The 23,745-nt window shown below is 48.8% G+C and overlaps 2 protein-coding genes across 16 annotated transcripts in view; both read left to right on the top strand.

Annotated features, from left to right (window-relative positions):
• The window catches only part of LOC121071188, a 94,110-nt gene extending 86,590 nt beyond the window's left edge, over window positions 1-7,520 (top strand). For 7 of the 15 annotated variants that reach the window (XR_005820419.1, XR_005820418.1, XR_005820420.1 and 4 more), the window contains 3 exons: window positions 5,280-5,365; window positions 5,836-6,008; window positions 6,874-7,520. Coding sequence is in view for 2 of the 15 variants with exons in the window: in XM_040559250.1 (XP_040415184.1) it covers window positions 5,280-5,365; window positions 6,874-6,968 (181 nt within the window). In the remaining 13 variants the exon portion in view is untranslated. The other 8 variants (XR_005820429.1, XM_040559250.1, XR_005820421.1 and 5 more) reach the window with 5 other exon arrangements.
• Window positions 7,521-8,174: 654 nt separating this feature from the next.
• HSD17B12 (hydroxysteroid 17-beta dehydrogenase 12) overlaps window positions 8,175-23,745 on the top strand; it is a 76,461-nt gene continuing 60,890 nt past the window's right edge. Inside the window, exon 1 of the mRNA XM_040559252.1 lies at window positions 8,175-8,346. Within this exon, the coding sequence (XP_040415186.1) occupies window positions 8,193-8,346 (154 nt within the window). The 5' untranslated portion in view covers window positions 8,175-8,192. The remainder of the gene's footprint in view (window positions 8,347-23,745) is intronic.

Raw genomic sequence — 23,745 nt, forward strand, 5'->3', positions numbered from 1 at the left:
TTTCGGACCCTTACCATCAGCAGAATAGTTCAGTTATATTCAGGGAATCATAACGGTTGGAGAAGACCTCCATGATCATCTGGTCCAACCATCTCTCTGCCACCAGTATCACCCACTAAACCGTGCACTATCAAGTACATCTCATGTATGTTTTGAATTGTGCTGGCCACGTTTTTTACCCTGCTGACATCAACATTTGGAGTTTCTGTACACTTTGGACATCTTGTATATCAAATAATGGCTGAAGGTGTACTCGCACAGCACTGCAGGACTTCTTTGTCCCTGGATGTGCTATTTGTAGATGTTTTCATGGAACAACTTTTAGGAAAGTATTTAAATGAAAAGCTTGAAGTCATCTAGGGCAAGACAGTGTTGCGTTCACAAATGTGCATATAATCATCTCCCTTGGGATGTTACCTGAGGCCTTGGATCTTTTTTCTGCTTTTGTTCTTAGACTCAGTAGTTTTTACACATAGCACTTAGCGCAGCACTGAAGAATTAACAGAAGAACCTTAAAATTTAAGAACATTGCTTTCTGAGCAAGGCTGCCATAGCCCAGGCAGACATTTTAGATTTTTACCTGATGTCATTATTTGGGAAATTCGGAAAATTCCCACAAAGCAGGGAAATAAACAGTCACTGCTCAGCCATCCTTTCTTATTTTATCTTTCAGTCCACAACTGTCTCCGGTTATTCAGAGAGAGAAAGAATTTGTTTTAAGGAGGTAACTTCCCATTCAGTGGTCAATAGAAAACTAACCGATGGAATCAATCTAATCATCAACACATGCATTAAGTGCTACCAGTGGCACTTCTTCTAGTTGCTGAAACAGAGTAGTGAATGGATTATAGGGATTAAACTTCCTTCATCCCCCTAGAGGTGAACAAGTCATGTGAAAATGGAAGGCTCATCTGGTAGGAGATGGAATGAAAGACTGGGAAGACAAAGAAAAGAAATATTATCTCTAAATGGTTTCTTGCACACTTTCCCTGTAATAGATGGTAGCGTGTGAGCTGCAGACAGAAACTTGAAGCTTGCAGTGCAGAAATGTGACTGTAAAGTGATTCGGTGAGTATGGAATGAAATGTTCTTGGTCATTATTTAACTTGGATTCCTGAAAGATTTTTCTCTTCCATCTTAAGTTTGATTTTCTAAAGAAATATATACCTACCATAGGATACGCTTTCTCCTTTTCTTCTCTTGACCTTTTTGCATTAGAAGGAAGTCACGGTCTTTCCCACTGTAATTCCGGGAATACAGCAAAAGGAAATTTTCTGACCTTATGTGCCCATGTCATCCTACAAGGCTGTCTTTCCACTGCAAAAAAAAGGCACTTTCACAAATGTCAGCAGTTATTTTCATTCTCTTGTGCTGTAGTGCACCTTTTGGAATACAACTGGTCGGAGGAGTGAATTTATTAGTGAGAAGCGTACGTGTAATAAGGCTGGTAATTACATCCACATTATTCAATAATGAAATCAAAACAGGAACAGAAGGTAATGTTTTAATATTAAAGATAAGGCGTTGATACTGTTATTAAGAGTAGAACAAATCCATTCTTTTGCTGGTTTATCGAGACAAGCATGGGTGATTCACGCCACCTGAATAGGTGGTCTTCTGCATGGGGGCATTTTTACGGTGTCTCCTGCCTTATTATGTAGTTCACTTCCTCTTATTCTCAGAATGAAAAAACAAAGGAGAGGTAATGATCAGATCCCCTATAAGCTCCTTCCGTAGGAAAAAATAGCTCAGAACCCCCTAAAATGATCGTATAGTTGCTACAAAAGCTGTCGGATGTTGTTGTTATAGCAGCATCTACAGGAACAGAAATAGCAAGAAGAGAAAAATGCAGTTTGGCATTCCCTCGGTCTCTCTCCAACTTGTGAAAATCTTAGGAAGGAAATGACATCTCTTGGAGCTACTTTTTCTGCAGTGCCTTCTTATGCAGAAACTTACCTTGAAATTTAATCAAAGCAGAATAACTAATAAGTAAGATAAAAATATTGTTTGCACTTGTTCCAGAGTGGTGGTGGTGATTTCTGTCTCAAGTGTTTCTGTGGAAGGAGGCCAAACGATCGCTACTATTCTTATTCTGGTATTCAGGGAAATGACAGCTCGATTTAAAACACGAATGTGAAATGAGTTCTGCTGTCCCACTGTGGTGCACGAAGAATATTTCAGTTAGAGAAGACAGACCTCGCCCATCTGAGCAGGGCAATACCATAAATTCCCCAACATCTTACCGCCCTTTGATACTGCTTCTCCTCTTACCATCCGTGAAGGAAAAACTGGAGCATCTCGGTGTCTTCGCAGCACCTAAAGCTCAGGTTCAGCCCCCAAGCCACCCGCTCGGGTGCCACCCGTGAGAAGACCTCCGTTCCTGCCCCGGCCATCTCTGAGCGCTGCTGGGCGGGGTGCTGCCGCAGGGCTGTCCCAGGAAGGCCCCCCCACTGCCACTGCCACGTGGGGTCTGCCCCACCAGGCGCTCCTGCAGCAGGCCAGCTGGGTTCAAATGGTTAAAATTCACTGGTAGAAATCTCTGGGAAGTGTGGAAGCCAGAATTAGGGGAGGGGAGCATAACTTAGTGTTAAGGATATGCAATGTGTTTTTTTTTTTCTGTTCCTAGTAGTGTCCTCGTTAACTCTTTGTTCCTCACTCTTTGTTCCTCACTTCTAACCATCACTCTTCAGGGGCATTCTTCAAAGCATAATTCATGCTTGTGAAATGCTGGGAGTGGCCCAGACAGAATCTTCTGGAAGTACCAGGTTACAGTGGGGTAGCAGAACTATCCAGCAAACGGACCTTGGAGGAGGCGCTCAAGGAAGAAGGATTTTTTTCTAAAGAATATAGTGACAAAGCTAGTCCACTGGAACATGGGATGGGGGGAAGTAGGTGCATGGAAGGGAGGAAATGCTGTGCGTTTTCCTGTCCCGCAGATAGGAACCAGCTTGTGCTAGACAGAGCGCCTCAGAGACATCGGTTGCGTTGGTTGGGGGTGGGAGGAGGGCTGTAGGCACAACTCTGCATTCAGTACACTCCACAAAAGGATCCAGTGAAAGAGGGGTGAGTGTATGTAATACAGTGCGGTGGGTGAACAATAGGTTATAGTTGAGGAGACAAAGGTTTATTATCAAATGTAGTCCATCATCTGGGGCTGAAAGTGAATGCATCATGCAAGGTGACATTGCGTGTTGGCAGTGGCGTGAGGGACACGCATTCCTGAACTTTGTTCACTTCATGTGGACAAGTATCTGTATCACTTATCTACAGTTGCGAAACTGGATAGCGGAGACATCAAGGATTAGACAATGAGAACGCAGTATTTTGTTTCTACGGATGATATTTTCAGCTCAAAATCAATACACTTCAGTGGGCTGTAGGATTGAGGAAGGTTAATCTTCTGCTGCTGTGGCCCATACCCTGTCTCTCCAATAAACACGTTCTGCACTTGGGCTTGCAGCATGCACAACTAGTACAATTCTTTTGAAGAAGTACTTATTTGATTTCCAGCATTGCTGGTGGCTTAAAAAAACAAACAAACCAACCCAAACCAAAACTAAAAACAAGACCAAAAACCTTCACGTGCACGTTCTGCTCAAACCTTTTCCAGTGTTGCATGAGGAGGGGATCTGCAGCTCTCCATTTTAATAATTTTTGGGGACTCTGAACAGAGAATGGCAACAAAAAGGGGAATACTGAGCCTTTATGAGAGGCTGCTGAGCTTGCCTGTTAATTGAGAGTAAGTAAAAGGAAAAAATCCCTGTATAAAGTGCTAGAAGTTTATGGCGTCATTTATATTGTTTTCTATTCGTTGTAAGAGGAATTGAACAGATCTTCTTGTGAAGACCCATGTGCACCTGTGTGACATGTTAAATTTATATTCTAGACTTGACTGGTTAACACATAGACAACTATCTTGCTTTAGTTTCTATTTAGCTGTCACTGCCACATTTATCTGGAGTGATCAGTTGTTGAGAAATCAGGGATGTTAATCCCTAATACAGAAGGGTATGTTCCTGGTGCCTCGGTTTTATTTAAGAAAGAAGAAGCAATGTGTAGTTGTTACACGGCATGGTAACCCCCCAAAGCCTGGATGACTTGGTTTCAAGGACTTGTGTTTCTGACTTGTGTTGGCAGGTTCCTGTCCTTCCAATAGAAACTGCAGCCAAAAGTGTTCAGTTGCAGGATTAGAGAAACATTGAAATCAACAGCGGTGCTCGTTTGCCTACTTAGTGTGGCACTTTGTGTCACTAGTTCTGTCCACTTCTCTCAGACTGCCCCTGTCAGCCTCCCCTGCACCCGAAAGCCCTGCAGAGCAGGGGCGATCTGCTCTTCTGTGGCTGCTGAGGGCCCGGCAGGGTCGGGTGCCCCTTCCTTCCCCACGGGTGCTTGGTGCCTCACGCTAGGCCCATGAGTGCCGTGCGGGCTCAGAGCCAGCCGAGTCAAACAGATCCCCACGGCCCTGTTCCCTCTGGGAGCACACGAGGGGTGAGGAGGGTCACGCAGATACCTGCTTCCAGCGCTGCCCAAACACTGCCTTAATGAGTGCTTAAGGTTTACGTACGGGACAGGGACGAGAAAGCTGCCTCCAGCACCCCAGTCTCTCCGATCCCGCTGGCTTTCCCTGTCCTCGCTTAGGCTGACGGATGGGTGATTATCCGTGGGTGCTGTGGAACAGCTCGGTCGGGAGGGACTCGGCCTCACCTTGCCCACGTTTGGCTGGTACAGACATGCTCGGGCAGAGGGGAAAGCTGAGTTTTGAGCACCTAGGGGAGTGCTGACTAGTGTGTGGGCTGGGAGGCGTACGGTGAGCGCTGCAAGGGGGATGGAGTAGGGCCTATGAAAGGGCTCAGGATTGGGAATCCCAAGCCAAGGTATCTTGCTTCAACCCCAAGTTAGGATTCACTGCTATTTGAAGTGTCTTGAGAGATCTGTGGACGTGTCCAACTGGTTCACATAGAGAGTTTTTCACTTCCCGGGTTGGTTGGATCCCCTTGTTGGATACTCTTCTCTGCTGCATCACACCCTGAGGCAGGGTGTCTTAATTCGGAGCTCTGGATTTGGGCAAGGAAACACTGCAGTGCTAGGCCCTGTGCTGGATGTGGCCTCACTGTGATGTGTGTGAGTAATGGGAGCAGAGGCACAAGAGCAGGATGACTGTACAGGAGAGAGAGCTGCACTCGATTTGCTAGAGTGAAAAACGTATTTGTAAAGGGATTAAATTAGTGCTGGGTACAAGAACGCCACTTAGTGAAACAAATGTCTCTACTTCTTCTCAGCGGCAGGAAAAGTGACACATCCCGGATAACCGGCGGTCCCCGCTCCTTTCTCAGTGTCCCTGCGGGGTGGATGGCGCCAGAGCCGGGTGAGGAACGGGCGCCAGCTCCGGCCTCCTGTGTGCCGAGACCGGTGGCAGCGGTGGTGCTGGCGGTGGCGGTGGTGGTGGCGGTGGCAGCGCTTCCCAGCTACGGAGCTTGCAGCAAGGCCTCTCCTCGGTGCTGCGAGAACGGGGCGGGAGGGAGCAGGCACGTGTGAGGTGCTGGAATGACATCTCACCCAGGTGTGGGACCGCTTGTGAGGTACTCACGTGGCACAAAGTTTTAGGAAATAGCAACGGTAAAAATTGAACGTCTCTAATTATTGGCTGCACTTTTATCTTTGTTCTGTTTTTTTTCTCCTTCTTGTCTTCTTTACATCTTTTGATTTCTTTCTGTCTGTAGCTCTGTGTCCTTATTTTCATTTTTGTTTACTGTTGCTTTTTTTACTCAGGCATGTACTTGCTGCTTTAGTTTTCCTAAATTCTTTCTCTTTTATCTCTCTTGTGATCTGCCATAGAGTTTTGCCACCGTCCGTGTGATGGAGCAATGGGAGCAGTGTAGCTGGGTTGTGGGTTGACTTGCGCTTGCATCACTGCAACCCTGAACAAGATTGCATCTGCAGTCATCTGACTTCATGCCTGGACTGATAAATGGTGCTGTGGAAGCATGGATCTCAGGGGCCTTGGCAAGGTACTCGTACACATGTGCGTGCATGTTGATGTGCGAGCACATTCAAAATGTCTGTGGGTTTGATCAGCACAGCTGTCTGGGTGCTCCTTTAGGCTCTGCAGCAGCTGGCGGGGAGTGAGAACAGGTCTGTGGGAAGACCAGGATGAACCCTGGAAAGGGGGATATGCCTGTTTCCCAGGAATGTATGATGACCATAAGCAAGAGATCTAAAACCCCTCACTTGACCTTTGTATAATTCTTTCCCTTCCAGTGAGTCCCTTTCCCTGCTGCCTGTGACTCATCTTTGTCTAAATGTAGACTGTAAGCCTCTCAGAGGACTGCCTTTCCTTCTGAACAGAACAGCATAAAAAATGGCAATGCTGTTGAATAACCATTATTATTTTTTAACACTTTTTTTTTTTTTGAGGAGTGCCTTGCTGTATTTGTGCTTCTCTGTCAAGGGATTTATTGGTTCCCTGGGAGAACAGTGGGGCAGGTTCTCTCCTGACCCACAACAAGAAGGTTATTCAGACGAGGTCTGGGGAGCAGCACAACAGCACTACTGTGGGCAGCAGACAGTATAAGAGAAGACAGTGGGCTCTGACAGAGGCCAGCAGGTCTTTCCATAGCACCCCAAGTTCTGACCCCTTTGTGAGTGGCAGCATCCCCGTGGTAAATGCAACCTACATGGACATCCAGCGCTTCTGTGGGCTGCCCGGTGCCCGTCTCCTTTCTTCCAGCCTCTTCCAGTTCACTGCTGTTCTCCACGCTGTGGTGACCCTGGTGGTACTGTTCCCTTCCATCCCTCACTCGAGCTGGTGTTTGTCTCGACTTGGAGCAGGTCTCTTCCTGAACCTTACTGAACCGCTTCCTTTTCTCTTTGCAGATGCTTTTGCAGTATCCTGTCCCCTCGTTGCGTTGTCCTCTGGAAGACAGAAGAATGAGAACCGGCGGTGTGCCAGTATCCTGCAAGCAGTTTGAGAACTCCTGTGTGAAGAAAAGCAACTATGCAGTGTGAGCGCAGCAAACTCGTGCTTCCCAACAACCTGCAGTTGCACTGTGTTCCCCATGGGAACTGAAGCTAGGTTCTCGCTCTGGTTTTCTGTGTTCTTCTCTGTTACCGTACCAAAGTTGTTGCTCTCCAGCTCCCACACGTCCATGCAAAAATGCAGATATTCTCCATGCAGATTAAACAAGGTCTACAAATTCAGGAAGGGCTTGTATGGAATGGAAGGAAAACGAAAAATTTCCAGCAGTTCTGCACCCGTAATCGAGTCCTGCCTGTGGCCGTTGTCACATAGGGCGAACACTTGGTGAGGCCTCTGGGAATTTTCCGTGTGTAGAGTGCAGGATTTAGGCCTAGCAAGGGCACTGGTCTAAAAGGGGTAGCAAGAGGTGAGCTTTCTGGGGAAAAATAGTGTATTTTTTGTATATGTATTTTTGAGTGAAAAACCGCCGTGTACGCATGTTTATGTAACAGAAGTAAAAAGCATTTATTTTCATTAAACTAACAAAACGGGTAAAGCTCCCAAAGCCTGTTTTAATCTTTCTTTTTGCGGTTTTGTTCCCCTTGCGCTTGGTGACCACCCCACACGCCCCAGGGGTGCCCCCCCCGCTGCAGCACCCGAAGGGCACCCCGGAAAGGACCCGGGGGCGGCTCGGCAGCGCGGTGCCACGGCCGGGGGGGCCTCGGGGTGCCGGGGGGGGGCACCCGGCCGAGGCAGGGCCTTGCCGAGCCCCCCCGGACCCCGCGCTAAGGGCCAGGGGGCGGCTGGGGGAGGGGGGGGGGCGCCCTGGGGCCGCGTCCGGGGGCGAGGCGGAGCCTGAGCATTTTATGAATGGGCTCATATGACGTCAAGGGGGGCGGGAGGAGAGGCTCCCCTACCCGCCAATCCCGCGAGGCCCCCGTGCCGGAGGGCCAACCGCAGCGCGGCCTCCGCCTGACGGCCGCCTCCGCCGGCCAATGGCGGCGCGGGAGCCGTGCCGACCACGCGGGGCTCGGGCCGCAAGTAGTACGGGGGCGCGCGGCCGCTCTCTGCCTCCCCCCTCCCTCCCGGCGCGGCGGGCGGGGCCGCCGGCGTTGCCTGGCGACGGCGGGGGCCGAGCGGCGGCTCAGCCAACGGCGGCCGCGCGGGGGCGGGCCCGGCGGCGGCTGCGGGGCGGCGGTGGCCGGGAGGGCCCATTGGGCTGGCGGCGGCCGGCGGCATGGTGCCCGCCGCGGGGCTGCTCTGGTGGGTGGGCGCGCTGGGCGCGCTCTACGCGGCGGCGCGGGGCGCGCTCGGCCTGCTGGGCGCCCTGCGCGTCTGGGGGGTCGGCGCCGGCCGCGCCGCGCTGGGGCCGGCCCTGGGCGCGTGGGCAGGTGAGTGCGGGCGGGGGGGCGGGTAACGGCCGGTGTGGGGGGGGTAACGGTCGGCGGGGGGGGGGGCTGGGTAAGGGTTTTGGGGACCCCCCTCCTGCCCCCAAGGGGCTGCCCCTGCTGGAGGGCGCCTGCAGGAGGCCGAGAGTCCCCTCTGGAGAAATGCCCCTTCCCCTGCTGCCCCCCCCCCCCAGCCCTCCCCTTCTGGGGTCGGTGCGCGCGCTCCCGGTGCCCCCGCCGTGCCCAGCTCAGGAGAGCCCCACAAAAGCTTCCCCCCTGTAGGAAGCTTTTCTTTTTATTTTTTTTTTTTATTTTTTTTTAATTTTTCCCCCCTCGCCGTGTGTTCGCCCCTGGCTGGGTTCGGGGCTCCCTGCGCTCCCCCGTGCCGGGGGCGTTGCGTCCACGTGGGGTCTGTGGGCGCGTTGTGAGGAGTGCGGCGAAAGTTCCTGGCCGGCTGCTGCGTGCTGTAATTCCCCCCCCGTAAATCGCGAACGGCAGCCAGGAACGACGCTTCCCTTGCCTGGGAAGCGCTTCGGCGAAACAGCCCCCGGGCCTGGTGCGAGCGCGGTGCCAAGGAGCCGCCGCGGTGGCCCAGCAGGGACAGGGCCGTGCCTCGCCTTCCCCTCCCGGGCAGCCCTGTGGGGTTGGACCCGAGCCCTGGGGTCCCCTCCTGGCTGCCTCTGGGGCCACGGGGAGGGTGACTTGCTGTTGTTTTAGGAAGCCGCCTCTTCTTCCCGGATAAGATGGGGGGGGGGGGGGGGGGGGGGAAGAAAAAACAAAAAGCTTTCTCTCTTCAGTAAATGGTGAAATGAAGCCGAGATCCCGTGGCGCTTCCGTCTAGAGGGAGCTCGGGAGGGCTCCTCTCCAACCTCCCGCTCGGAACCAGGGGTCCTGGGACAAACTTTATCTTTTATTTTCCCGGCTTAAAATTGCGAAGCTCGTAATGAGAAATGACTTCTGCTTTCACTTTCTTGCACCAGAAGTGGTGTGTGAACTGGAGGCGAAGTTTATTTTGGCCGTTTACTTGGCCATATTACACTCAAGGAAAAGTCTGGTTGTCTTCCAGGCCTCACAGCTGCTTAGGAAAGCGTGCTCGTCTTCCCCCAGTGCCTTCCATCCAAACCAAGCTGAACGGTGCTCAGGCGCTGGGTGATTACAGCGTGCCTGTTAGTGGTGATGCCTTCTCATGTGGTGAATACAGCTGTACAGTTGTATTGGGGCCAACAAACGCTCGCAAAGACGAGCCTGCCTTAATTAGCTTCTTGGAGTTTATTCATTAATGTGCAAAAATAACCAAATGTGGGCAACTCGCTCTAGATTTCTTAAAAAAGAACTTGGAAGAGACCATTAATCAGGATGGTGCTCGCAACTGCCTCTGCCGTTCTGTAGCTTATTTTTAGACAAAAACCCCACGTTCAGTCTTAAGCTGTTCTTTTCCTGGGTGAGTGCTGAGCAAGCACTTCCTTCAGCAGCAGCGAGGGTGGGTGACCGCTCCCTACCTGTCCTTGCTGGCTTCTCCTTACCAGGGCTGGGCTTTGCTATGCGTGGTCCAGCATCTAAAAGCAGTGATTTCTGGGGGGGCTGCTAAAGAAGATGTGAAAAATAGATGTAACTGGGTATACGAGCAGTGGGGCAGACAGCAATGTCTTAACAGCTAGGTCCTTTAAAAACCAAGAGTGTGCTGGGTGATTCCCAAGCTCTGAATGACTAGGAAGCTGGGGTAGGAGCAGGCTCTAAAAAGACCTTAACAATAATCTTACTATCGTACGTAATATGATGTGATGCTTATATGAAGGCAAAGAAGTGACAAGCTGGATTTTGTGCTTGTAAAGAGTTTGAATTAGATTTCATCTGTATGAATATGCTTCCTGTAGGCCCTGGAAACAGTGGCTTATAGAGCAGACCCCGATCATTAAGTTCTTGGGATAACCATAGTAAAATAACTCTGGGGATAAATCATTTTAGTGACGATTTAGGAAGTCCTTGCAAAGCACATTCGCTTAAGCCCTGACTAGAGCGCTAGCCAGGTAGTAACTTGTTGATAACTCGGAGAACAGCTTTTGCAAGCAATATCATTTTCAAGCTCCTTAGCATTATGTGAAACGAAGCTCTGTTACCTGAATGGTTTGTTCGCGTTTACTTTTTCTGTTTTCTGAAAATAAATTTCAATCGCTTGCACAAACGAGCGCAGTCATGCTTTGCAGGGCCTTGGCGCTGTGCAACGGCAGTTGGCAGACCCCCTCGTAAGTCGCTGCTGCAGATGAAAGCAGCCAGCCCGGCGCAGTGTGTGATGAGGCTGGGGAAACGAAGCGGGTGTCAGCACTGCTAGCACTGCTCTCTGCAGGCCGTGAGAGGAGAGGCTCGGTGACACTCCCCCTTTTCCCTGCACCTGGAAGCTTGGCTGGTGTGCAGAGAGCTTTGCTCTCTCTCATGCTTTAGCAGAATCACTTGCTCAGGGGTTTATCGTCTTCAGCGCTTCGGATCTGTGGCGAGAGATGTTTTTGTAATGCTCACAGTAATAGGTGCTCTGCAAACATTTGTGTGCTAGTCTGAAATAAAGCATGGCACTTGTCAGCCCCAAAAGTAATGCTACAAACACGTGAAAACACAGCAGCTTGCTTGTAACTCCTGGTCGTGGCAGCACAAGTCAAACATGCAGACGGGAGCACGTTACTGTGTTCTTGTAGGGTTGTTTGCAAGGTGCTTACAAAGGGTTACTGCACTAAAACGTGCCTCTAGAAACAATCTGTTGCAAGCCTCCTAATCCTCTCTGAGCTTCCCACAAGGGCTGTGCTCTAGCACATACGGCTTTTTCTCCTTTTCCCATTTGCCATGCGTTCTCCTGTGTTGCCGATCATCCAGCTCTCTCCCAGCGATCAGACCGGCTCCCAGCGTGTAATTTAGGCGATTTCTGCCAGTGTCTCCCCGGCCTTCCCTGCGTGCGGCCAAGCAGGCGCGATGGAGCTGGGCTCTCTGACCCTCGTGCTCCGTCCGGGCCCAGCAGCTGGTGCCGTGCACTGATCCTGCTGAGACCTGGCCGGCTCTCGGAGGGGCTCCCTGCTGCTTTACGGGGCCTGGCTCGCTTGCTGGACAGTAGACAGGAGTGAGGCGTACCGGAGCCTGTTTTCTGAGATTTTGCTGCCTCTTTTTTTTTTTTTTTTTTTTTTTATTGCACCATTTAGGTGCACTTTGCACTTGCCGTTTCTGCCTGCTTAAAATGTCTGCTCGGTGGGATTGCTCAACACTCGCTAAGCGCTCCTTTTTGCACGCGGATACGAGGCAGAGCCGGCGCTCAGCACCCAGACGGCCGCGTCCCGTCTCCAGTCCTGCTGCCTCCCTGCGGACAGGCTTCGGCAAGTCACTGCTGGGCCTGCGCCGGCTCCTGTTCAGGCCACATGCTTACGTGCAGTCACTGCCACCCACGGCATCAGCCCCGCTCGTCTGCATCGCTAGAGCTGAACTCGGTGCATTTCCATCCTGCTGCTGCTTTGAGATATGCTTTTCGTTTCTCAAGTGAAGCCTGGATGGAATGCTTCAGCAACGCAGAAGTAATGTCACGGGGGAGCTTACCTCAGAGTATGAGCGGGCTTTGCTGTAGTTAGCTGCAGGAACAGGTGCATGTGAGGGGGAGTTCAATGCTGTAGCATGGTCTCCCCACCCCAAAAAGGGGTTGCGGTGAGTAGAGGGCGGATGCTGTTTGCGTTAAGGGGGAAGGACCACCCATCTCTGATAGCCTGGGAGAAATGCTTGTGGGGTTATTAGCCCAGGGGATGAATAGCTGTGTTATTTGAAGCTGGCTTATTCCCTTCAACCTTCTGTATGTTATAAAGGATGAATGCTTCTAATGGAAACCCGTTCCTTGAAACTAGAGAACTTAGGCAAGGAAGCGGCCTAGGGTAGTAACTTGCTTCTCTTTCTTTATGACACTTTGTTGGCCAGCGTGCTTCCCTCCCCTTGGGACGGATGACACGTGAAGCCCCCACCTGAACAGGTGGAGGAGAAGAAATTGCTTTGTGCAGAGTAGCATGGAGGTGACCCTCAGGTAGCTCCAGCAGTCAGTCATACCGAGCTGTGCTGGGTGTTGGAGGCAACTGGGTCAACGTGTGCCTGTGTGGGGAGTCCTGAGGGTCACTCCCAATCCGTGGGGCTGGGGACACCCTGCTGCAGAAGGGGTGACAGTGAGAAAATCTTTCCTAATGCTTCTAACAGAAAGGCCAAATGTGATTCTTCAGGACTAGGTATGAACATAAGCAGAGAAGCTCGTGGGCGGAGCATCTCATGTTGAGCGTATTAAACACTCGCCTGAATAGACTTAGGGTTGCTGCTCATAACTTCAGATGACTTCTGTTGATCATTTATTGATAGGCTTTAGGAAACCTGGGTTCCTAGAGTAAAGCAGAACGCTTTAAGTACGTTAATATGTGAAAATGCTAGAAATAGGGTTTCTTGGCTTCTTTGGTTTGGCCGTGTAGTATGTATAATTGTGGAAGAGGGTTCTTCTACCTTGAATCTGTTGGGTTTTTGTCTCCTGATTATTTAACCTTAATGTAATATTTTATGAAATCTGTGCAACTTCCCAGATTCCTAGAGGAGTAGAACAGTACACAGTCACCCACAGGATGAATCACTGGCAGAGCTGAGAATCTGATCCACGACAGAAGCCCCTCTCCAGCTAACACTGGATACAAGCTGTATGCAGACTTTTCTGCTGAGCTTCCGACTTACTCCTGTGCCCTCAGCAGGAGGTGGTGACACCTGAAGTCCTGGAGCTTGGCTGCAGGTTTTGGAACAGACCTCTTGTGTAGCAGCTCTTAAAGCTGGAGATGGGATGTCCTGGGAAGCAGAGCCTCAGGAAAATGGTGCCTGTCCCATTGCTTCTTGTCCTTGTTTTTTCATTTTTATGGTGCCCTCCCTGCTTCTGTCTCTCCCCCAGTTCTCTCATACCTCTTTCATGACTCAGTTGTCTGTCCCAAAGCGGGTGGGAGACAGCTGTGCGGCCCAGGCTGAGGCAGCTCTTCATGCGCAGTGGTGGCTGTCTAGTTGGTGTGGCAGGAGGCAGTGTGTGTTCTGCACACGCTCCGCACCTTTGTGTCTGTTCCTAAATTCTGACCCCAGATCCTCCATTTGCTGGATTGTTTCTTCACCTTTCCTGATTTTTGCCAATTCCAGCCTGATTTGCCTGCTCGCTCCAACCTTCGGGGCCTCCGTGTTCGTGCTGATGCTCGGCCCTGTCCTGAGCCGTCTCGATCTGCCCGCAGCAGGGCGGGCGACATCTAGGCTGTTCTCTGGCGGGTGCAGCGAGTGGTTGTGGAGGCCTTGCTGGTGGGCTCCAACAAGCTCTTTTCAACATCTGGGATGATGCTAGGTCTCGTATTGATCTGCTAGGTACGGAGTGCCTTGCAGGAAGCAAAACTTTCAGCCAGTCCAAACACCGTAGTTTCAGTGCTCTTCTTCCCTGGCCTCGTTCTTGGGGACGGGCCAGTTGTGCTGGGCTATATCTAAACCTTCATTTTGTTAACTGAAATCCTGATGTTCTCTGGTGTTGAAAATGGGGGTGGGGGAATCTGTTCATCTGGAAGTCATCTCAGCAAAACTCTCGTGGTTTACAGAGAAAGAGGTGGATTTTCAAGCTGCCAGCTCTGCGGAGTTACGGAGGGATCTCACCCCAGCTGGATCCATCACTTCCACGCTGTCGCTGGTGGTGGTTAAAAGCAAAATGTGGAGGTTCTCATAGCAAACATTGCCTTGCCAACATGTGAAAATAATGTATTTGTTCAGGGAAATGTTAGTGTGACATACCAGTGTAGACTAACTTGTTTCCATCAGTTAGTAAGCTTTGGATCGAAACCACGTCTCTTATAAACTAACACAGAATTCATCTTACAGTTTTTTTGGTTCTAAAACTTATTTAGCTTGCTTGCTTTCAGCACAAGTTCTGTACAAATAGGGAAAGTAGGTTTGAGTAAAAAAGATACTGCGTTTTATAAATACATATTGTTTTAAGATAGTCTGAGGAAATTGGTATATATTTTAGCACTATGACTTGTGTCTAAGCAAGGGATGTTGATCATAACTAAGTGTTCAATCTGTCCTGTGCGTTGTCTTGCTAGCTGTGGGTTTTCTGCAGTCTGAAGCCTTGCTTTTATTCTTGAAATATCTTTATTCTTTAATAAAAGAAAGGACAGTGATTATAATATGTTCTTAACACAATTTGATGTATTTCTTCCCTTTATGGTGTGTCTTGATAACTTTGATGCAAGCTACTTCCTCTAGCCGTGGTGGTCATCTTTGGGGTGAAGATGTTCCCTAATTCAGCAGTGCGTTAGTTTTTGGGGGGTGGTCTTTCCTGGAGAAACTGGTTAGTTTCCCCAGTGGCGGCAGTACAGTGCTGTGCCATGCCCCAGCTGGCCCCATTCGTGTGGCGATGCCTGCATAAATGCCCTGTCTCTTGTGGGGCAGCACTGCCTGCCTGGCCTCGTCCTAGGGAAGGCGCACGGGTTCTGGTCAGCCGGGTCAGGATACCGTGGTCAGCCTGTGCAGAGGTGGTGGTAAGAACAACCTCCTGTGCTCTTCCTCATGCCTGGCTTCTAAAAGGTGCCAGGGGGTTCTCTTGGGCCAGAAAAGAGAAGAGCAATGGCAGGCCCCCCGTCCACGCTCAGAGGGGTGGGGGGCACTGCTGGAGGCCATTTCTAGTGTCCGTTCCCCTGGGGGAAGCTGTAAAGTGTTCTAATCAGGAAGCTGCCGTAAGTCGAGACAGGAGAGCTGCAAGGGTAGGACGTCCAGAGGTGCGCGTGTGGGAGAGCAGCGAACAGAAAAGGAGGGATGGGGCAGGAGGCTCATAGGGTCAACGAGGGGTCCGGAGGGGTCCGACCTGTTGTGGCTGCTGCTTTCCAGAGCAGTCGGTGGATGCTTTTGTAGCGTTGCATCTATGGGCGAGGGATGGAAACTCCTCCGAGCTTCCTTTTCTCCATGCTGGGGCTGGGAAGAGCTGAAGAGCCCCGTGACCCGGTTGTTTGGCAGGGGGCTGTGGGCAAGAGGTGGGCGGATTGTGGCGAGGACCTTGGGAGCACCCAAACCTCGGCTGCTCAGCAGGAGCCCTGCCAGCTGTGGCCCAGGCGTGTGACAAGGACAGCGGCCGGCCCCCGTGCGCCATGCCGCATCCAGCCCACGCTGCACCCACCGGTGCTTCCTCTGCCTCCCCGACCCCATCCTCCAGCGGGAAGACTCCGACCCTCCCGTGGGGAGGTGGCGCGGCACCTCGGCTGGGGCTGGGACATTTAAGGAGGCTTCCTGGCGGCCTCGTTTTTATAGGAAAATCTGGGAGTTTTCCACTAGGGAAAACACTGCAAGTTTTCAAGGGCTCAGAGTGAAATATAGAAGGCGTCAGTGGCTGTTGCTTTATTTAGAAACAGGAGGGGAAAGGGAGTGCCTTCCGAGCTTTTCCTTGAGTCTTTTTAACGCGAGCACCTATTGCGAGACAGCCGATGCAAATAAAACACTCAACGATTTCTAAATCGCTTTAACATACGTCTCCCCCTAATGCCTGATGGTAAGATACCGAGTGCATTTCTTGTGAGACAGCTGTTACCTTCCAAATTGATTCATCTAGGTGTGTTATCATCCCCCTCCCCGAATGGTGGACAGAAATAATTAAGGCAAATGTAATCAAGAGTGTGGGATGAAAGGGACGTCTGTGGAACGTAATTCCCAAATAATCACATTTTAGGTAGAACAATATAAATATTCCCAGGCCAAAAAATAGAGGCTAGCCTTCACATTTGATCGGTCTCTAGCGCTGTGTCTTCGTCTTTCAGCTCTCCACGACCCCCTTTTTATGAATGGTAGCTTTTGCTCGATTGAGGAGACATCGGTTCTGTGTTCCTGCTTAAAAATCTGCGGGCTAGAGGGTGCTGGCGAGCACTTGAGTAATCTTTCTGACAATGCGGAGAAGAAAGACTTTTCCGAAAGGTGTGGTTTGAGCTTGTTTAAGCCTCCGTTCGAGAACTGCAGTGCACAAAAGCAAGATAATCAGATGACTTCTAATTTGAGCAAAACTGCAGTTGTGTATCAGATCCTAGTGCATGAGCTAGGATGTAAAATGCAGGCTTTAAACAAGATATTGCAGGGTACCTCTTGCTTTTTGTCAAAGGCAGGGTATCTTTTGAAGATAAGTTTAATGGCTTTTCAACAACTTCAGACTTTGTCTTTTTTTTGTATGAACAGTCTATTTGAATAGATCGCTCCTCATCGTAATTAGGTAACTTCTGTTCCAAAGACTCTAGAAATTGAAATTATACTTGTGTTACTTCTCTTCATTTTCAGGAGTTGTCTTTGTAACGTCTTGGCAGCTGAATAAAGGCTTGCCAGTTACATCAGCTCTTATCTGTGGTTGCCATTGCATCTTTTTAACAGCACATTATCTACTAAATATGCTCTTAAGCCATTTTTGCCTATGACAACAGGAGAAGCTATTTCCAGTGTGACCGTGAGGGCTCCACTTTTAACGGGAATAGGTCCTGTTTAGGGTGGGAGGTGCCCTGTAAATGAACTAGTCTGCCCTGTTCTGTGCTTGGGAACTGGAGATCGGTGTGACCTGAAACTTTGGGTCGTCCCCTTCGGTGGGAAGAGAAGCACTACCTTTTACCAGAAGATACACTGGGATCTCAGAAGAAGAAGATATCAGTTCTCACGTAACGTGTGTGCTACTCGCAGGAGCTGTCTAGGCTAATTAGTGTTCTAAACCCTGCAGTTCAGTTCCCTAATTTAAGTGCTGGAGGCTTTCACCTGTAGTTGTCGGATCAGTTTCAGCCCACACTTAAGCACGTGGATTTAGCAGGGATGCAGGAGGTCGACCACCTCACCTCGAAGCTGCAGGCGAAGCACAGTCATGCGGGCCTTGCGTGGGGAGCTGTGGGCTGGGGGAAAGGGGAGCAGCCCTGCAGGCTTTCACGGCAACGTGGTAAACCTTTCTTGTCCCTGTGTGCAGGGCTGTATGAAATTCCCTGGGTGATGCTCCCCATGCAGCTGTGTTGGGGTTTCACATGCCGAAGCTTCAGTGCTGCAGCTTCCCTCCTTTGGAGCAGGTTCCGTGGTTCAGGCGTGGACTTGTCGCCACTTGAGCTGTTCTGCAGAACCCGTATTTTCATACCTCCGTGTCCCTAGAGCTAGTGCAAACTTCTCGGCGTACAGCTCGTTTTAATGGTGCTTGTAGCCAAAATGAATAAAATATCACTAGCTGTCTTCCTGCCTCAATTTCTGTTCTACTTCAGAGCAGTTAGGATCTCTAAGAGGTTAACTCCCTGTTCCGTACATGGCTTCTGAGTGAAATCTCTCCAAGTCTCACTTTGTGGTCGTGCTCCTTTTTCCACAGATAGGTAGAATCCATAAAGTCTGCAGTCTGAATCTGTTTCTCGATGTTTGTGTTGAAGGGGGAGAAGTAACCGTACTGTGTGTAGCAGGGAGGCAGAACTGGACTGCTCCCAACAGCGAGCGGTTGTCAGCTCCTCCACTTCTGTCTGCCTCATGTGGTCCGTGATGTGATGAGAACACACCAAGAGGGGAAGACCTTGGAAACATCCCGGAATAAAACAAAGGCACTTAGTGCGCTCAGATCCTGCCCTCTCCCTAGCTGTCAGGAGCCGAAGCGTCAACCTGGAAGCAAATGTTAATGCTGCCAGTGCTAACTGCAGGCTGTGCAGACTGGCCTGGGGAGTGAGGAGCAGCCTGACCCAAGCTCGAGTTGTTTTTTGTTGTGTGGCTGCTCAGAGAATCATCTGGCCCTGGAACATCAGCAGGCCAGTAATGCAGAGTTTAAGTAGATCACGAGCAAAGGTTTGGCTCTACAAAAGCAGCAAAACCCAGGCTAGACATGAGTTGTTATCCACATGTGATACGTGTAGGGGAATTCCTCGTGAGCACTGATTGCTGGCCATGACTACTTCAGACCATGATAAATGGGTGGTCTGAAATAGCAGGTAGGAGCTGCTATATATACCCTGCATGTGTTAAGCCGAGGAGTTGAACTCTGCATGGCAGCAGGTTTGGGCTTGTGGATTTATTAATATATTGAGTATGTGACCACACACTCAAAATAGTAAGTGGTTTTTTTATGTCCCCTTTATGTCTTCCTCTCTCATAGCCCCCTGGAGATCAGAAGTCAAACAAAAGTAGCTGCTTGTGTGGTTTTGGCTTCAGGAGTACCTCTGTTTTTGGGGAGGGGGCAGCTGGAATTTGAATTTATAAGGGATTGGTGCAAAACGTAGTAGTATGTGTGAATCTGTTGTACAGAGGTCCCCCATGGCTGCTGGAAAACCTAAAGGGTCCACAGATCCAAAGGGCTGAAAAATCCCTATTCTACTTTAAAAATAAAAATAAGATTTAAAAAAAAGGGCCATGGCATTTCTGGAACACTTCTTGTTTAAAGGATTTTTAGATGTTAAAACAGTCACATAGCAGAAATGTGTCTTAGCAGTTGTCAGTTATACACTTTTTAAAAGGTCTCTAAGAATGGAAATAGCTTTCAGAAGGATTAGTCTTTGTGGGCTTTTCAAAGTCTTCACTGAAATTCAGCAAAAAAACCCAACAATCTGTTTCATATTCTGTTGGAAAATCAAGAGGTCAGAAAATCCCTGTACAGCGTTGTGTAACTTTTTGTCATACACAGTGCAGGGCAGGTGTATTTGCTGATAGATGTGTGTATACTTATATTTTTTTCACTTGGTGTGTGAAATCTGAGTCTTTCCTAGAATATATACCTTTAGAAAGGGTTATTTCTGTGTGTAATATGCCGGTGCAGAGAATGGGAAGGTTACAGCACAGGGTTATTATGTTTCTTGTAACGTGTTTTAATATGGCTTGGGCTCTTAAATGAAAGGCTCTGGGAGAGCCCTTGCAGCTATTGCATCACTTGCTAAAAATAGAATCTGTACTGCATAAGGCAGCTTGTCTGCAGTGTGGATAGACTCGAGAAATTAGGGTTTCTTGTGAATGATGTTCAGTCGTTTTTGCTTCTCGGCTAAGCAGGTTTTTAGTCTTAATTTTGAGGCAAAATGAAGTAAAAGGTTTTCTTATTTTTTGTCCCTGGGGGTGGGCTGGGTTTGGAAGTAGCAGTGTCCACAGTTCTGTCTGCAGCATGAGTCTAAAAATACATTTTTAATCTTACTAAAACTACAACTTAAAGACACTGATAAATATGTTGTTATATTGTACTTTTCTGGGGAAGGAGAGAAAAGAATTGCTTTGTGCAGCACAAGGTAGTCTGCCACTCTCATCAATCACTTAAAATTTAGGAGTATTTTTTAAATTGCAATTATACAATGCAAACAAAGTATAAAGCTAATCTGAATTCTTATTTAAAAAAAAAATCTAAATCCTTTCCCTTGAAAATAGAAGGTATGTTCTACAGTGATTTTTTTCCTCTCTTATTCTGAAATCTTAGTCAAGCTGTACCAGCAAGGGAGTGTGTTTGTATTCCAGTGGTGTTGCTGAACCAGACAGGTCTGCAGCACAGCATTTTATTTTTAGACTCTAGGTTGCCATTTTTATCCTGTAAAAAATATTCATCAGCGTCTGGGTGACAGGCCATCAGTTTTTATAAATGTGTCAGACCACGTTTTTTCCACCTCTCTCTCCCTCCTTCTCCTTTTATGCCCTGCTGTATACAATCCCTTTTGGGGGGAAAGGGAGAGGGGTGCGGATTTTAATTCATGCACTGGATTTTTCAATTCACAGATCTTTAGCGTCACGCGGTTCATTCATCTTCTGTGCTCGGCTGCTTACGCAGCTTCGCTTATTGTCTGTAATGGGTGAACTGCTCTGGTGTATAAAGCTGGAGGGGATGGGAGGGGGAAATGGCTCTGGTGCTCCACTGGTTGCATCACCACGCACCCCCAAAACGCACGGATGTGGCTGTGGCAGCGCTGCCGAGAAATGCCCTGAACCTTTATGTGAAGCTATCTATCGGGTATAAAATTACTTCCCGGAGAAGCTATTCAAGATCTCCTTGCCGTAAATTTGTATAGGTCAGATGGCTTCTGAAAATAGAAGTGGGGACACCTCTCGTGGCCTGGGATGAGGAGAAGGGGCTAGTGCGTGCCGGTAGGAGCTTTAAGGAATGAGCTTTTAGGATGATCGGGCAGTGACTCTCAGCAAGCACGAATCTGTAGCACAAATTTCCTCTCGTGGCAGGAGTGCCGCGTGCTACAGGTGCTTGCTTGCATTGAAGAACCTCCGCATTGTGGCTGCCCTGTCCACGGGTGAACTTTCCTATTCCCTGGTCCCCAGCACTGTCACAGCTTGTTAGCGAGTGACTTTTAGCTTCGCTTCTTTGTACTGAGGAGGAGCTGCTGCTTGGGGCAGCGGCGTGCAGGACCAGGTGCTACTGGAGCTGAGGTAGCTCGTGGCTTAGCAGGGCCGTGGGCCGCGCGGTGCGCTAGCTGGGCACGAAGGCCTGGAGCAAATGGCGGGGGCCTTGTGCTTCAAACACTGGAAGAGAGTCTCACTGGGTGAGACAAGGCAAAATGGTGCAAGTATTCCACCTGTAGCTGAAGGTCTGGTTAACTCTGGCCTGAGCGGTTTTGGTTTATTGATAACTTTAAAAACTTCTGAAGTCTTGGCAGCACTGGTACCCAAGATGGTTCATTGGGGCACTTGAGTGCTATTCAGGGTAACAGTAGGAGGCACTGGAATGCTATGCTGGGTAATGATAAGTAGTCACAAATGTAAGAGCAACAAATTGATTAGGATGGATGGTCACTTTCTTTTTACCTTAAAAATGGAGATTCGGTGTGCTTAGACTCCACGTGAGCACGTGTTGGTTAGCTTTCTTTAGCAGGGGAGAAAGGATTGGATTTTGATCTTATTTGTAGAGGCACTGTAGACTTGAGACCTTCCTGCGAAGGATTCTCAGGTCCAATCATGCACCTTTTGTCTATGCGCATACAATATATGGAGCATGTGGAGTGGTTTATGTGGTAACCTCCCTACGTGTGTGTAATTAAAAAGTAGCTTATCAGAGGTATGCTTTATCAATTATATTTCTGCTGTGCAAGATAACAATATGCATTTCTCGGGGTTAAAACTTGTCGTTGGCTTCTACACAGATAAGTAGCTGTCCTGATTTGTGATGTTCTTTCCTAAAAATGGAACTTTTTCCCCTTCTCATTTTACGTGCTAGGGTTTGTAAGCCCTAGGAAAGTGGCCCTGTGGAAAAAGATAGAGTGGTAGGTGGTATTCCAGCATAAATGAAGTAGCCCATATATTTCAGATTTTTGATATCTTTTGAAATCAAGTTGTAAATAAGAGGTTAAGAATTTGGGGCTGGACCTAAAATGGCTTACTGTCACGAGGGGTGATGATACCCAGGTTGGATAAATGTTACTGGAGAAAGCAGTGTAAGGAAGAAACACTTCAGTGACCGCATGAAGTGAGCACAGCTGTGGCTGGTCCAGGCTGGCTTGTCCACACATGAGGCTGCTCCTGTGCAGGAAGGCTGATGAAGAGGATGGTGCAGCTCTGGCTGGGTTCATGGTTCTTGAGCTCTCCAGGAGATTCTGTGGGAGATGACTTTGGTCTGGATGGCCTTACCAGCTCAAAGCTGGCACAGCTGTGTTATGTGATTGTCGGCCCCTGAGAGTGTCTGTAGCTCTCTTTCTTCCCAGAAAGCATCTACTCATCTTTCCCAGAGAATGTTTCGTCTTGGGCACAGTGACCCATGTAGACTAATGTGCTGCAAGTGTTTCTTATCTTTGGCACAAGGCAGAGTGCAGATGAGGATGATGAAGAAGTGTCTGAGCAGTTCTGCAGCTTGGGGGTTCGTTGCAGCTGGATTTTTTTTTGAGGTCTTGCCAATCACCATCTACAGTGTCGCTTTTCTAGTGTGTGCTGTGCTCCCTGGTTTTCCTATTTTTGGTACATTGTTGATGGATTGAAATTTTTTCCAGCTCGCACTTGAAGTGAAGATTTTAATCATGGAGATGGAAAAGGAGCATGATTTTTCTAGTAGATGGAATACCTTTAGATCATTTTGATATTTTAAATGTATTTAATCACTTCTTAAACTTCGTTTTCTACCTGCAAACCTCTAGTCAAAAGACATTCTGATAGACTTCTATCAAAGGGTTGCCTGAATGTCTAACCTTAAAACGTTTTTATATGTTGGATTTACTAGTTTAATAAATAAAATGACTTGGAAGTCCGCAATGTCAATGTAAAGGGTGGAAGGAGAGCTAAGTGATCAGTGTCACTTACTGTGATTAGGAGCTGGTAGAGAAAGCACCAAATCTAAAGCTCGCACTTCACTTCCAAAAGGAGAGAAGGAGGGGGTGCTATTTTCCATGCAGGGTGTAGTTAAGCTGTGTAGCTTCCTGTTGCAGCCTGTATTGGATGCTAAAGGCTAATATTGATTTAAAGAAAAAATACTAGTGTAATAGATCTTGATAGCTTTTTCTCCTGTGAATCTGTCCAAAATCTCCAGCTGTAGTCCACCAAATCCTGGAGTCGCTAGCTGGAAACAGAAAGAGTATCCTGGAGAGAGGTGTTGCTGTGCTTGGCCTCTTCTTAAATTCTCTCCTCAGCACTACCAGAGACCACATCTTGGGTGCATTGGATCTCTCTTCTGAGGTGGAAGGTCTGTTCTTGGGATACAGCTCTTCCTCTGAGGGGGCTCATCTGCTGGTTTCCCCTCACTTTCAGTGTACCCAGTTGGATACGTGCAAATGGAGGTGAATAATAACTGTGTGTTTTTATTAAGTTAGCTGTGTTTTTTTTCTAGTGACCTGATGCTTCAGGATGTGCCGTGACTGTACTGAATGATGCATTAGGCTTGAAAATGTACTCAAACCTTCATTTAAAGGGTTCTTCGAGACCATGTTTTGTATAATTCTGAATAGTTCAGGACCTAATTATGAGGCTATGAAATGTCAACCAATGTTTTAAAGCAATAGAGAGAAGGTTTTCTTTAGCCAATGCATTATGAGATCTCTTATGAGGTACAGCAAAGAATTGTGGCTTTTAACACCTCCAATGTGATCTTAAAAACCTGTTAGATGGCTTCATTGCTTCATTCATGCCCCAAATTTGTTTGGAGGCTGGTGAATTCACTGCAAATATGGAGATGCTTGTGTAAGATGACTGAAGTTATTGCCAGCACAAATGATGGTGGTCTGACATTTTGGATTGCTCTGCTGCCTGCAGAATGAACACCTCGGAGAACGTAGCATCGCCCCAGCCCCGAGCAGGGTGCTTTCACCACTTACTGAGGGGGGCTCCTATGTCTAGCTGTGATTTGTCGACCAGCTCTGATTCACTGAAACCTTTTAGTTGCACACTTATCCATGAAGTGACACCTCTGTCAGTGGCTACCCAAGTAGCTTTACATTGTCTACTGCAGAATGAGTTCAGCAC

Source organism: Cygnus olor, chromosome 5, assembly GCF_009769625.2.
Source record: "Cygnus olor isolate bCygOlo1 chromosome 5, bCygOlo1.pri.v2, whole genome shotgun sequence".
Classification (NCBI taxonomy): Eukaryota; Metazoa; Chordata; class Aves; order Anseriformes; family Anatidae; genus Cygnus; species Cygnus olor.